The following is a 14,426-nucleotide window of genomic DNA, read 5'->3' as shown; positions in this document are numbered from 1 at the left end:
ATTACAGACATCAGTAGGGTAAGTATTACATACATCATTAGGGTTTAGGTTATAGGTTTCATTAGGGTTGGGTTATATACATCATTAGGGGTGTGGGTATATACATCATTAGGGTCAGGATTACAGACATCATTAGGGTTAGGATTACAGACATCATAAGGGTTAGCATTACATACATCATAAGTGTTTTTGGTTATAGGTTTCATTAGGGTAAGAGTTATACACATCATTAGGGTTAGGGTTACTGACATCATTAGGGTTATGATAACAGACATCTTTAGGGTTATGATTACAGACATCATTACGGTTATGATAACAGACATCATGAGAGTTAGGGTTACAGACATCATTAGGATTAGGGTTACTGACATCCTATGGGTTAGGATTACAGAATTCATTAGGGTTAGGATTACATATAGCATTAGGGTTAGGATTACATATAGCATTAGGGTAAGAGTTAAAGGTATCATTAGGGTTAGGGTTACAAAAAATATTAGGGTTATGATTACAGACATCATTATGGTTTTGATTATAGACATCATTAGGGTTAGGATTACAGACATCATTAGGTTAAGGCTTTCATGCATCATTAGGGTCAGTGTTACAGACATCATTAGGGTTACGACAACAGACATCATTAGGGTTAGTATTACAGACATCATTAGGTTAAGGCTTTCATGCATCATTAGGGTCAGTGTTACAGACATCATTAGGGTTACGATTACAGACATCATTAGGGTTAACATTACAGACATCATTAATTTTAGCATTACAGACATCATTAGGGTTAGGATTACAAACATTATTAGGGTTATGATTACAGATATCATTAGGGTAATGATTACAAACATCATAAGGGTTATGATAACAGACATCATTAGGGTTAGGGTTACAGACATCATTAGGATTAGGATTATAGACATCATTAGGGTTAGGGTTAAACACATCAGTATGGTAAGTATTACATACACCATTAGGGTTAGGATTACACACATCAGTAGGGTAAGTATTACATACATCATTAGGATTTAGGTTATAGGTTTCATTAGTGTTAGGGTTATATGCACCATTAGTGTTCGGGTTATATACATAATTAGGGTTAGGATTATATACATCATTAGGGTTAGGATTGCAGACGTCATAAGGGTTAGCATTACATACATCATAAGTGATTTGGTTATACGTTTCATTAGGGTTATACACATCATTAGGGTTAGAGTTACTGACATCCTTAGGGTAAGTGTTACAGACATCATTAGGGTAAGGAGTATAGACATCATTAGGGTTAGCATTACAGACATCATTAGGGTTAGTAGTACATTCATCATTAGGATTTGAGTAATAGGCTTCATTAGGGTTAGTGTTATAGACATCATAAGGGTTAGGGCTACTGAAATACATAGGGTTAAGGTTACATATATCATTAAAGTTAGGGTTACAGGCATCATTAGGGTTAAGGTTTATAGACATCGTTAGGGTTGGGATTACAGACATCATTAGGGTTAGAATTACAAACATTATTAGGGTTATGAGTACATACATCATCAGGGTTATGATTACAAACATCATTAGGGTTATGATAGCAGACATCATTAGGGTTATGGTTACAGACTTCATTAGGGTTAGGATTACAGACATCATTAGGGTTAGGATTACAAACATTATTAGAGTTATGATTACAGACATCAATATGGTTTTCATTAAAGACATCATTAGGGTTAGCATTACAGACATCATTTGGTTTAGGCTTTCATGCATCATTAGGGTCAGTGTTACAGACATCATTAGGGTTATGATTACATATATCATTAGGGTTATGATAACAGACATCATTAGGGTTTTGATAACAGACATCATTAGGGTTAGGGTTACAGACATCATTAGGATTATGATTACAGACATCATTAGGGTTAGGGTTACACACATCAGTAAGGAGTATAGACATCATTAGGGTTAGCATTACAGACATCATTAGGGTTAGTAGTACGTACATCATTAGGATTAGAGTAAAAGGCTTCATTAGTGTTAGTGTTATAGACATCATAAGGGTTAGGGCTACTAATACAAACATTATTAGGGTTATGATTACAGACATCATTATGGTTTTCATTATAGACATCATTAGGGTTATGATTACAGATATCATCAGGGTTATGATTACAGATATCATCAGGGTTATGATTACAGATATCATCAGGGTTATGATTACAGATATCATCAGGGTTATGATAACAGATATCACTAGGGTTATGATAACAAACATCATTAGGGTTTTGATAACGGACATCATTAGGGTTAGGGTTACAGACATCATTAGGATTAGGATTACAGACATCATTAGGGTTAGAGTTACACACATCAGCAGGGTAAGTATAACATACATCATTAGGGTTAGGATTACACACATCAGTAGGGTAAGTATTACATTGATCATTAGGATTTATGTTATAGGTTTCATTAGGGTTAGGGTTATATGCACCATTAGGGTTAGGGTTATATGCACCATTAGGGTTAGGGTTATATACATAATTAGGGTTAGGATTACATACATCATTAGGGTTAGGATTACAGACATCATAAGGGTTAGCATTACATACATCATAAGTGTTTTGGTTATACGTTTCATTAGGGTTAGGTTTATACAAATCATTAGGGTTAGAGTTACTGACATCATAAGGGTAAGTGTTACAGACATCATTAGGGTAAGGAGTACAGTGTTTTCCTTTTTTCACTAAGGTAAGGTGGGTGTTTTAAAATTATAACTTGCAACCGGGTGGTTTTTTTTTAAATGTCCAACCTTTTTTAATTTACTGTGGGTGCACGTGGGGGTCACAGAAGTAAAGATTAGTATAATATTCACATTTTATGGAGTTGAACAAACATAAATAGAAGTAGTCATATTAATTGTCAAATATTCTTAGATTTTATTTTTCAAAAATTTCTATTTTATCTCTTCTTTCATTTACAATTTTATGCATCAGCATGGATTTAAGGCCTTTCGATCCAGGTTTCTGTTCTGTTTTTTGCTTTTGTGCCATATTTTTGGCACACAGAACAGTAGTATCCTTCCTCTGTGACTATAAGTCATTTTGAAGTCTTGCTCATATTTGTCTTCACTTGCGTGTCTTTTCCGTTGTTTGGTTGATTTTTGTTCAATTTCCTTAACACTACATTACTATCAATTTTATTTAACTTATTTGGTCTAGTATTTCCTTTATCATCATCGTCATCTTCCTTTCTTTTCCCCGATTGATTAATGAAAACATTGAAATTTGACGATTGGACGCCATCTTTGTCAATGAAAACAAGGCCGGATTAGTATTCAAATTTTAACGGTACGGAACCGAAAAAAATCCGGATTTTGAAAAAAAAGCCGACCACCTTTCGATTTTAGGAGGTGGTCGGCTTTTTTTTCAAAATCCGGATTTTTTTCTTCAAAAGAAGGTGGTCGGCACACCAGGCTTAAATGATGAATGGAAAACACTGGAGTATAGACATCATTAGGGTTAGCATAACATACATCATTAGGGCTAGTAGTACGTACATCATTAGGATTTGAGTAAATGGCTTCATTAGGGTTAGAGTTTCTGAAATCCTTAGGGTAAGTGTTACAGACATCATTAGGGTAAGGAGTATAGACATCATTAAGGTTAGCATTACATACATCATTAATGTTTGGGTTATAGGTTTCATTAGAGTTAGGATTATAGACATCATAAGGGTTAGGGTAACTGACATCATTAGGGTTAGGAGTATATACATCATTAGGGTTAGGAGTATATACATCATTAGGGTTAGGATTACAGGCATCATTGGGGTAAGTATTACATACATCATTAGTGTTTGAGTTATAAGTTTCATTAGGGTTACGATTATAGACATCATAAGGGTTAGGGTTACTGACATCATTAGGGTAAGTGTTACAGACATCATTAGGGTTCGGAGTATATACATCATTAGGGTTAGGATTACAGGCATCAATAGGGTAAGTGTAACATACATTATTAGTGTTTGGGTTATAGGTTTCATTACGGTAAGGGTTATAGACATTATTAAGTTAGAGTTACTGATATCATTAGGGTAAGGGTTACAGACATCATTAGGTTTCGGAGTATATACATTATTAGGGTTAGGATTACAGGCATCAATAGGGTAAGTGTAACATACATTATTAGTGTTTGGGTTATAGGTTTCATTACGGTAAGGGTTATAGACATCATTAAGATTAGGGTTACTAACATCATTAGGGTTAGGGTTACAGACATCATTAGGGTTAGGACTACAGCCATCATTGGGGTTAGTATTACATACATCATTAGGATTGGGGTTACAGACATCATTAGGGTTAGGGTTATAGACATCAATGGGGTCAGGTTTACAGACATCATTAATGTAAGGATTATATACAGCATAAGGGTTAGGATTACAGACATGATTAGGGTTAGGATTACAGAGATCATTAGGGTAAGCATTTCATACATCATTAGTGTTTGGGTTATAGGTTAAATTAGGGTAAGGGTCATAGACATCATTAAGGTTAGGGTTACTGACATCATTAGGGTAAGGGTTACAGGCATCATTAGGGTTAGTATTACATATATCATTAGGGTTTGAATTACAGGCATCATCAGGGTTAGTATTACATACATCATTAGGGTTTGAGTTATAAGTTTCATTAGGGTTACGATTATAGACATCATAAGGGTTAGCATAACAGACATCATAAGGGTTAAGGTTACATACATCATAAGGGTTATGATTACAGACATCATAAGGATTGAGGTAATACGTTTTATCAAGGTAAGGGTTATATACATCATTAAAGGTAGGGTTACTGCCATGATATGGATTAGGGTTAGGGTTAGAAGCATCACTAGGGTTAGTGTTACAGTTATAATTAAGGTAAGGATAGCAGACAGCATTAGTGTGAGCATTACATACATAAATAGTGTTGGGGTTACAGACATCATAAGGGTTAGGAGTACAGACATCATTAGGGTTAGGATTACAAACATCATTAGGGTAAGTATAACATACATCATTAGGGTTAGGGTTACTGACATTATTACGGTTAGGGTTACATTACTCATTAGGGTAAGGATTACAGACATCATTAGGTTTAGGCTTTCAGACATCATTAGGGTAAGGATTACACACATCATTAGGGTTATGATTACAGACATCATCAGGTTTATGATTACAGACATCATTAGGGTTATGATCACAGACATCATTAGAATTATGATAACAGACATCATAAGGGTTAGGGTTACAGACTTCATTAGAGTTAGGATTACTGACATCCTATGGGTTAGGATTACAGACATCATTAGGGTAAGGATTACATATATCATTAGGTTTAGGCTTTCAGGCATCATTAGGGTCAGTGTTACATACATCATTAGGGTTAGGATTACATACATCATTAGGGTTATAATAACAGACATCATTAGGTTTAGGGTTACAGACATCATTAGGGTTAGGATTACAGGCACCATTAGGGTTAGAATTACATACATCAGTAGGGTATGTATTACAAACATTATTAGGGTTTGGGTTATAGGTTTTATTAGGGTTACATACATCATTAGTAGTAGGGTTATATACATCATTCAGGTTAGGATTACAAACATCATTAGGGTTATGATTACAGATATTATCAGGGTTATTATTACAGATATCATTAGGGTTAGGATTACAAACATTATTAAGGTTATGATTACAGACACCATCAGGGGTATGATTACAGACATCATTAGGGGTATAATTACAAACATCATTAGGGTTAGGGGTTCAGACATGATTAGGGTAAGGGATACAGATATCATTAGGGTTAGGATTACAGACATTATTAGAGTTAGGATTATAGACATCATTAGGGTTAGCATTACATACATAATTAGTGTTTGGGTTATAGGTTTCATTAGGGTAAGGGTTATAGACATCATTAAGATTATGGTTACTGACATCATTAGGGTAAGGGTTACAGGCATCATTAGGGTTAGGAGTATATACATCATAAGGCTTAGGATTACAGCCATCATTACGGTTTGTATTACATACATCATTAGGGTTGGGGTTACAGACATCATTAGAGTTATGACATCAGACATCATTAGGGTTAGGGTTACAGACATCATTAGGGTTAGAATTATCAGACATCATTAGGATTAGGATTACATACATCATTAGGGTTGGGGTTACAGACATCATTAGAGTTATGACATCAGACATCATTAGGGTTAGGGTTACAGACATCATTAGGGTTAGAATTATCAGACATCATTAGGGTTAGGATTACAGCCATCATTGAGGTTAGTATTTTATACATCATTAGGATTGGGGTTACAAACATCATTAGGGATATGATATCAGACATCATTAGGGTTAGGATTACAGACATCATTAGGGTTAGCATGACAGACATAATTAGGGTTAGGGTTATAGACATCAATAGGGTCAGGTTTACAGATATCAATAGGATAAGGATTATATACAGCATAATTGTTAGGATTACAGACATTATTAAGGTTAGGATTACAGTCATCATTAGGGTTAGCATTACATACATCATTGGTGTTTGGGTTATAGGTTTAATTAGGGTAAGGGTCATAGACATCAATAAGGTTAGGGTTACTGACATCATTAGGGTAAGGGTTACAGGCATCATAAGGGTTAGGAGTATATACATCATTAGGGTTAGGATTGCAGCCATCATTAGGGTTATTTTTACATACATCATTAGGGTTTGGCTTACAGACATCATTAGAGTTATAATATCAAACACCATTAGGGTTAGGATTACAGACATCATTAGGGTTAGCATTACAGACATCATTAGGGTTAGGGTTACAAGCATCATTAAGGTTAGGATTACAAACATCACTAGGGTTATGATTACAGACATCATCAGGGTTATGATTACAGACATCATTAGGGTTATGATAACAGACATCATAAGGCTTAGGGTTACAGATATCATTAGGGTTAGGATTACAGACATCATTACGGTTAGTATTACATACATCAATAGGATTGTTATTACAGACATCATTAGGGTTATGATATCAGACATCATTAGTGTTAGGGTTACAGACATCATAAGGGTTAGACTTATCAGAAATCATTAGGATTAGGATTACAGACATCATTAGGGCTTGGATTACAGGTTTCATAAGGGTTAGGATCATAGACATCATAAGGGTAAGGGTTACTGACATCATTCGAGTTAGGGTTACATATATCATTAGGGTTAGGGTTAAAGGCATTATTAGGGTTAGAGTTACAAACATTATTAGGGTTTAGGGTATAGGTTTCATCAGGGTAAGGATTATAGACATAATAATGGTTAGGGTTACTCACATCATTAGGGTTAGGGTAACTGACATCATTTGGGTAAGGGTTACAGGCATCATTAGGATTAGTTTTACAGACATCATTAGGTTAGGGTTACAGGTATAAATATGGTTAGGGTTACAGACATCATCAGAGTTAGGTATACAGACATCATTAGGGTAAGGGTTACTGATATCATTAGGGTAAGGATGAGAGACAACACAAGGGCTAGCATTACAGACATCATTAGGGTTAGGGTTACAAACATCATAAGGGTTATTATTACAGACACCATTAGGGTTAGGGTTATAGGTTTTATCAGGCTTAGGGTTATAGACATCTTAAAGGTTAGGATTACAAGCATCATTAGGGTTAGGGTTACAAGCATCATTAGGGTTAGTGTTACAGTTATAATTAGGGTCAGGATAGGAGACATCGTTAGTGTTAGCATTAATGACTTCATTAGGGTTAGTATTACATACATCATTAGAGTTTAGGTTATAGGTTTCATTACTGTAAGGGTTATAGACATCATTAAGGTTAGGGTTACTGACATCATTAGGGTAAGGGTTACTGACATCATTAGGGTTAGGATTACAGCCATCCTTGAGGTTACTATTACATACATCATTAGGATTGGGGTTACAGACATCATTAGGGATATGATGTCAGACATCATTAGGGATATGATGTCAGACATCATTAGGGTTAGGATTACAGACATCATTAGGATTAGCATTACAGACATAATTAGGGTTAGGGTTATAGACATCAATAGGGTCAGGTTTACAGACATCAATAGGATCAGGATTATATACAGCATAAGGGTTAGGATTAGAGACATTATTAAGGTTAGGATTAGAGACATCATTAGGGTTAGCATTACATACATCATTGGTGTTTGGGTTATAGGTTTAATTAGGGTAAGGGTCATAGACATCAATAAGGTTAGGGTTACTGACATCATTAGGGTAAGGGTTACAAGCATCATAAGGGTTAGGAGTATATACATCATTAGGGTTAGGATTGCAGCCATCATTAGGGTTATTTTCACATACATCATTAGGGTTTGGCTTACAGACATCATTAGAGTCATAATATCAGACATCATTAGGGTTAGGGTTACAGACATCATTAGGGTTAGCATTACAGACATAATTAGGGTTAGGGTTACAAGCATCATTAAGGTTAGGATTACAAACATCACTAGGGTTATGATTACAGACATCATCAGGGTTATGATTACAGACATCATTAGGGTTATGATAACAGACATCATAAGGCTTAGGGTTACAGATATCATTAGGGTTAGGTTTACAGACATCATTACGGTTAGTATGACATACATCAATAGGGTTGTTATTACAGACATCATTAGGGTTATGATATCAGACATCATTAGTGTTAGGGTTACAGACATCATAAGGGTTAGACTTATCAGACATCATTAGGATTAGGATTACAAACATCATTAGGGCTTGGATTACAGGTTTCATAAGGGTTAGGATCATAGACATCATAAGGGTAATGGCTACTGACATCATTCGAGTTAGGGTTACATATATCATTAGGGTTATGGTTAAAGGCATTATTACGGTAAGAGTTACAAACATTTTTAGGGTTATGATTACAGACATCATTTAAGTTATGATTACAGAAATCATTAGGGTTAGGATTACAGACATCATTGGATTTAGGCTTTCAGACATCATTAGGGTTAGGATTACATACATTATTAGGATTTAGGGTATAGGTTTCATTAAAGTAAGGATTATAGACATCATAATGGTTAGGGTTACTGACATCATTAGGGTTAGGGTAACTGACATCATTTGGGTAAGGGTTACAGGCATCATTAGGATTAGTTTTACAGACATCATTATGTTAGGATTACAGGTATAATTATGGTTAGGGTTACAGACATCATCAGAGTTAGTACTACAGATATCATTAGGGTTAGAGTTACTGATATCATTAGGGTAAGGATGAGAGACAACATAAGGGTTAACATTACAGACATCATTAAGGTTAGGGTTACATACATCATAAGGGTTATTATTACAGACATCATTAGGGTTAGGGTTATAGGTTTTATCAGGGTTAGGGTTATAATCCTGGTACCTTTGATAACTATTATAGACATCATAAAGGTTAGTATTACATACATCATTAGAGTTGGGGTTACAGACATCATTAGGGTTAGGAATACAGATATCATCAGGGTTAGCATTACATACATCATTAGGATTGGGGTTATAGGTTTCATTACGGTAAGGGTTATAGACATCATTAAGGTTAAGGTTACGGACATCATTAGGGTTAGGGTTACAGCCATCATTGGGGTTAGTATAACATACATCATTAGGATACGGGTTACAGACATCATTAGGGATTTGATATCAGACATTATTAGGGTTAGGATTACAGTTATCATTAGGGTTACCATTACAGACATAATTAGGGTAAGGGTTATAGACATCAATAGGGTCAGGTCTACAGGTCTTTGTATCGGAACTAAACACATTTATTCTAAAAACAGTTGTTGGCATGACACGGGTTATGTTCGTCTCATATATGTTATGATGGTATGATACTAAACCCCTAACTGGAAGGATTGTGCCTGATGTTCATATGATGAAATCATAATCTTTCAGTCAGTTTAATTGAAGTCTGGAGCTGGCATGTCAGTTAACTGCTAGTAGTCTGTTGTTATTAATGTATTATTGTCATTTTGTTTATTTTCTTTGGTTACATCTTCTGACATCAGACTCGGACTTCTCTTGAACTGAATTTTAATGTGCGTATTGTTATGCGTTTACTTTTCTACATTGGTTAGAGGTATAGGGGGAGGGTTGAGATCTCACAAACATGTTTAACCCCGCCGCATTTATGCGCCTGTCCCAAGTCAGGAGCCTCTGGCCTTTGTTAGTCTTGTATTATTTTAATTTAATTTCTTGTGTACAATTTGGAAATTAGTATGGCGTTCATTATCACTGGACTAGTATATATTTGTTTAGGGGCCAGCTGAAGGTCGCCTCTGGGTGCGGGAATTTCTCGCTACATTGAAGACCTGTCGGTGACCCTCTGCTGTTGTTTTATATTTTGTCGGGTTGTTGTCTCTTTGACAAATTCCCCATTTCCATTCTCAATTTTATCATTAGGGTAAGGAGTATATACAGCATAAGGGTTAGGATTACAGACATTATTAGGGTTAGGATTACAGACATTATTAGGGTTAGGATTACAGACATCATTAGGGTAAGCATTACATAATCATAAGTGTTTGGGTCATAGGTTTAATTAGGGTAAGGGTCATAGACATCATTAAGGTTAGGGTTAGGATTACAGACATCATTGCGGTTAGTATTAAATACATAATTAGGGTTTAGGTTAGAGGTTTCAGTAGAGTTAGGGTTATAGATATAGGGTTAGGGTTATAGACATCATTAGGGTCAGGGTTACAGACATCATTAGGGTTAGGGTTATAGACATCATTAGGGTAAGGAATACAGACATCATTAGGGTTAGGATTACGCACACCATAAGGGTTAGCATTACATACATCATAAGGGTTTTGGTTATAGGTTTCATTAGGGTTAGGGTTGTAGACATCATTATGGTTAGGGTTACTGAAATCTTTTGGATAAGGGTTACAGACATCATTAGGGTTAGAATTATCAGACAGCGTTAGGATTAGGATTTCAGGTTATAAGTTTCATTAGGGTTAGGGTTATAGACTTCATAAGGGTTAGGGTTACTGACATTATTAGGGTTAGGAATACAGACATCATTAGGGTTAGCATTACATACATCATTAGTGTTTGGGTTATAGGTTTCATTAGGGTAAGGGTTATAAACATCATTAAGGTAAGGGTTACTGACATCATTAGGGTAAGGGTTACAGACATCATGAGGGTTAGGATTACAGCCATTATTTGGGTTTATATTACTTACATCATTTGGGTTGGGGTTACAAACATCATTAGGATTAGGAATACAAACACCGTTAGTGTTAGCATTACATACATCATTAGGGTTAGGATTACAGACATCATTAGTGTAAGCATTACAGACATAATTAGTGTTAGGGTAATAGACATCAATAGGGTAAGGATTATATACATCATTAGGGTTAGCATTACATACAACATAAAAGTTTTGGTTATAGCTTTCATTAGGGTTTATAGGGGTACAGACATCGTTAGGGTTAACAGTATATACATCATTAGGGTAAGGGTCATAGACATTATTGAGGTTAAGGTTACTGACATCATTAGGGTAAGGGTTACAGACATCATTAGGGTAAGGGGTATAGGTTTCATTAGGGTTAGGGTTGTAGACATCATTAGGGTTTGGGTTACTGAAATCTTTTGGATTAGGGTTACAAACATCATTAGGGTTAGCATTATCAGACTGCGTTAGGGTTAGGATTTCAGGTTATAGGTTTCATTAGGGTTAGGGTTAAAGACTTCATAAGGGTTAGGGCTACTGACATCATTAGGGTTAGCATTACATATATCATTTGGTTTTGGCTTTCAGACATCATTAGGGTAATTATTACAGACATAATTAGTGTTAGCTATAGGGTTATAGACATCAATAGGGTCAGGTTTACAGACATCATTAGGGTAAGGATTATATACATCATTAGGTTTAGGATTACAGACATTCTTAGGGTTAGAAATACAGACATCATTAGGGTTAGCATTACATACATCATAAGTGTTTGGGTTATAGGTTTCATTAGCGTTTATAGGGGTACAGACATCGTTAGGGTTAGGAGTATATACATCATTAGGGTAAGGGTCATAGACATTATTGAGGTTGGGGTTACTGACATCATTAGGGTAAGGGTTACAAACATCATTAGGGTTAGGATTACGGCCATACTTAGGATTAGGATTACAGACATTATTAGGGTTAGGATTACAGACATCATTAGGGTTAGCATTACAGACATAATTAGTGTTAGGGTTACAAGCATCATTAAGGTTAGGATTACAGACATCATCAGGGTTAGGAGTACAGAATCATTACGGTTAGTATTACACACATCATTAGGGTTTGAGTTATAAGTTTCATTAGGGTTACGATTATAGACATCATAAGGGTTAACATAACAGACATCATAAGGGTTAGGGTCACATACATCATAAAGGGTTATGATTACAGACATCATAAGGGTTGAGGTTATAGGTTTTATCAAGGTAAGGGTTATATACATCATTAAAGGTAGGGTTACTGACATAATATGGATTAGGGTTAGGGTTAGAAGCATCACTAGGATTAGTGTTATAGTTATAATTAGGGTAAGGATAGCAGACAACATTAGTGTGAGCATTACAGACATCATAAGGGTTAGTATCACATACATCAATAGTCTTGGGGTTACAGACATCATTAGGGCTAGGAGTACAGACATCATTAGGGTTAGGATTACAAACATCATTAGGGTTAGTATTACATACATCATTAGGGTTAGGGTTACTGACATTATTAGAGTAAGGGTTACATTAGTCATTAGGGTGAGATTTACAGACATCATTAGGGTTAGAATTACTGACATGATTAGGTTTAGGCTTTCAGACATCATTAGGGTTATGATTACAGACATCATTAGGGTTAGGATTACAAACATCATTAGGGTTATGATTACAGACATCATCAGGGTTATGATTACAGACATCATTAGGGTTATGATTACAGACATCATAAGGATTATGATAACAGACATCATTAGGGTTAGGGGTACATACATCATTAGTGTTTGGGTTAAAGGTTTCATTAGGGTAAGGGTTATAGACATCATTAAGATTAGGGTTACTGACATCATTAGGGTAAGGGTTACAGACATCATTAGGGCTAGGAGTATATATATCATTAGGGTTAGGATTACAGCCATCATTACGGTTAGTATTACATACATCATTAGGGTTGGGGTTACAGACATCATTAGGGTTAGGGTTACAGACATCATTAGGGTTAAAATTATCAGACATCATTAGAATTAGGATTACAAATGCATTATACTTTTCATAAACATGTTGAAATTATCATCATACCACATTCATACGATATTATTTTAAATCATTATCTTCAAAGAATTTGTTATTAATTTGCTATTATTGTAAAACCGAACATAAAATGTGTTTTTGAATAAGCATGCGCTTGGAATAACTATAGATTTACGTTGATAAGTTAAATTTAAATCAATTGTTTAAGTCTCATATTTTTTTCTTGTACAATGAATGAATCTTCACCCACACACGTTACAGGAATAAAAAAAACTAAATGCATATTTAAACTAATTTTAACATGTTTAAAGTAATTTTGAAGAACACTTAATGTATAAGGTACTTTAAGATAATTCTGCATTTGGGCAAATCATGAATAATATGTGTAATAGTTTCATTGAATTTGTTAAATCCGAAAATAACATTTAAAGATTTCTACGTTTTAGTCGAAATGGTGTGAGTAAATAAAATGGACATAATAAAAAGTGTAATGACAAATATGTCAGCTACTATCAGCATATTCATAAAGATGAGAAACATTAACAAAAATAAGGAAAATGCTTATAATTATATACTTCTTAATACTGTAAAATCTTACCTTGTAATGTTGAACCGTCCTGCAAGGTATGCCACGGTGTTTGAGGACTTTGATATTCATATGTAGTAATTGAATGGTTGAACAAATATTCAAATACGTGGCATTTGCTGTATTAACCAATCACATGCTGTTACCATGCTGTTACAACTCTACAAATTCATCCTGTTATTGATTGATGCATTTCAATTTGTTTGTAGAAATGTATCAAGGGCATAGTGGCTAGACAAAATGCGTGTATTAGCTATTCCGTTTTTAAGGCGATATTGTACATGTTGTATATGCTAAAATTATAAAAGTCGAAAGTCAATGACTGGTTTATGTAATGCATATATTTTACCTTACATTGATAGCAGAAATTTTATACCGTGATGGAAACTGTATGTGCCGTTGGCAGAAGTATCTACAAGAAACTAAATGACATTGATATTAACAAGTTATGTTAAGCAATACCACTTGGGAAAACCGAACAACTTTTTAAA

The 14,426-nt window shown here is 34.9% G+C and overlaps 2 protein-coding genes across 2 annotated transcripts; both read right to left on the bottom strand.

Moving 5' to 3' along the window:
* Positions 1 to 675: 675 nt before the first annotated feature.
* On the bottom strand, positions 676 to 1,470 carry LOC139484389 (GATA zinc finger domain-containing protein 14-like). The gene has a single exon (XM_071268125.1). The coding sequence runs from the start codon at positions 1,468 to 1,470 to the stop codon at positions 676 to 678; it is 795 nt and encodes a 264-aa protein (XP_071124226.1).
* A 455-nt stretch (positions 1,471 to 1,925) lies between these two features.
* On the bottom strand, positions 1,926 to 13,334 carry LOC139484388 (GATA zinc finger domain-containing protein 14-like). Its single transcript, XM_071268124.1, has 5 exons — positions 12,972 to 13,334; positions 11,979 to 12,224; positions 11,098 to 11,748; positions 7,694 to 7,940; positions 1,926 to 2,731 (listed from the first exon to the last, which is right to left on the bottom strand). Exons 1-5 carry the CDS (start codon positions 13,332 to 13,334, stop codon positions 1,926 to 1,928), a joined length of 2,313 nt encoding a protein of 770 aa, XP_071124225.1.
* Between the last annotated feature and the right edge of the window lie 1,092 nt (positions 13,335 to 14,426).

This window comes from Mytilus edulis, chromosome 8, assembly GCF_963676685.1.
Source record: "Mytilus edulis chromosome 8, xbMytEdul2.2, whole genome shotgun sequence".
Classification (NCBI taxonomy): domain Eukaryota; kingdom Metazoa; phylum Mollusca; class Bivalvia; order Mytilida; family Mytilidae; genus Mytilus; species Mytilus edulis.
The sequence above is the reverse complement of the archived record's forward strand: the minus strand, read 5'-3'. Positions and strand labels throughout refer to the sequence as shown.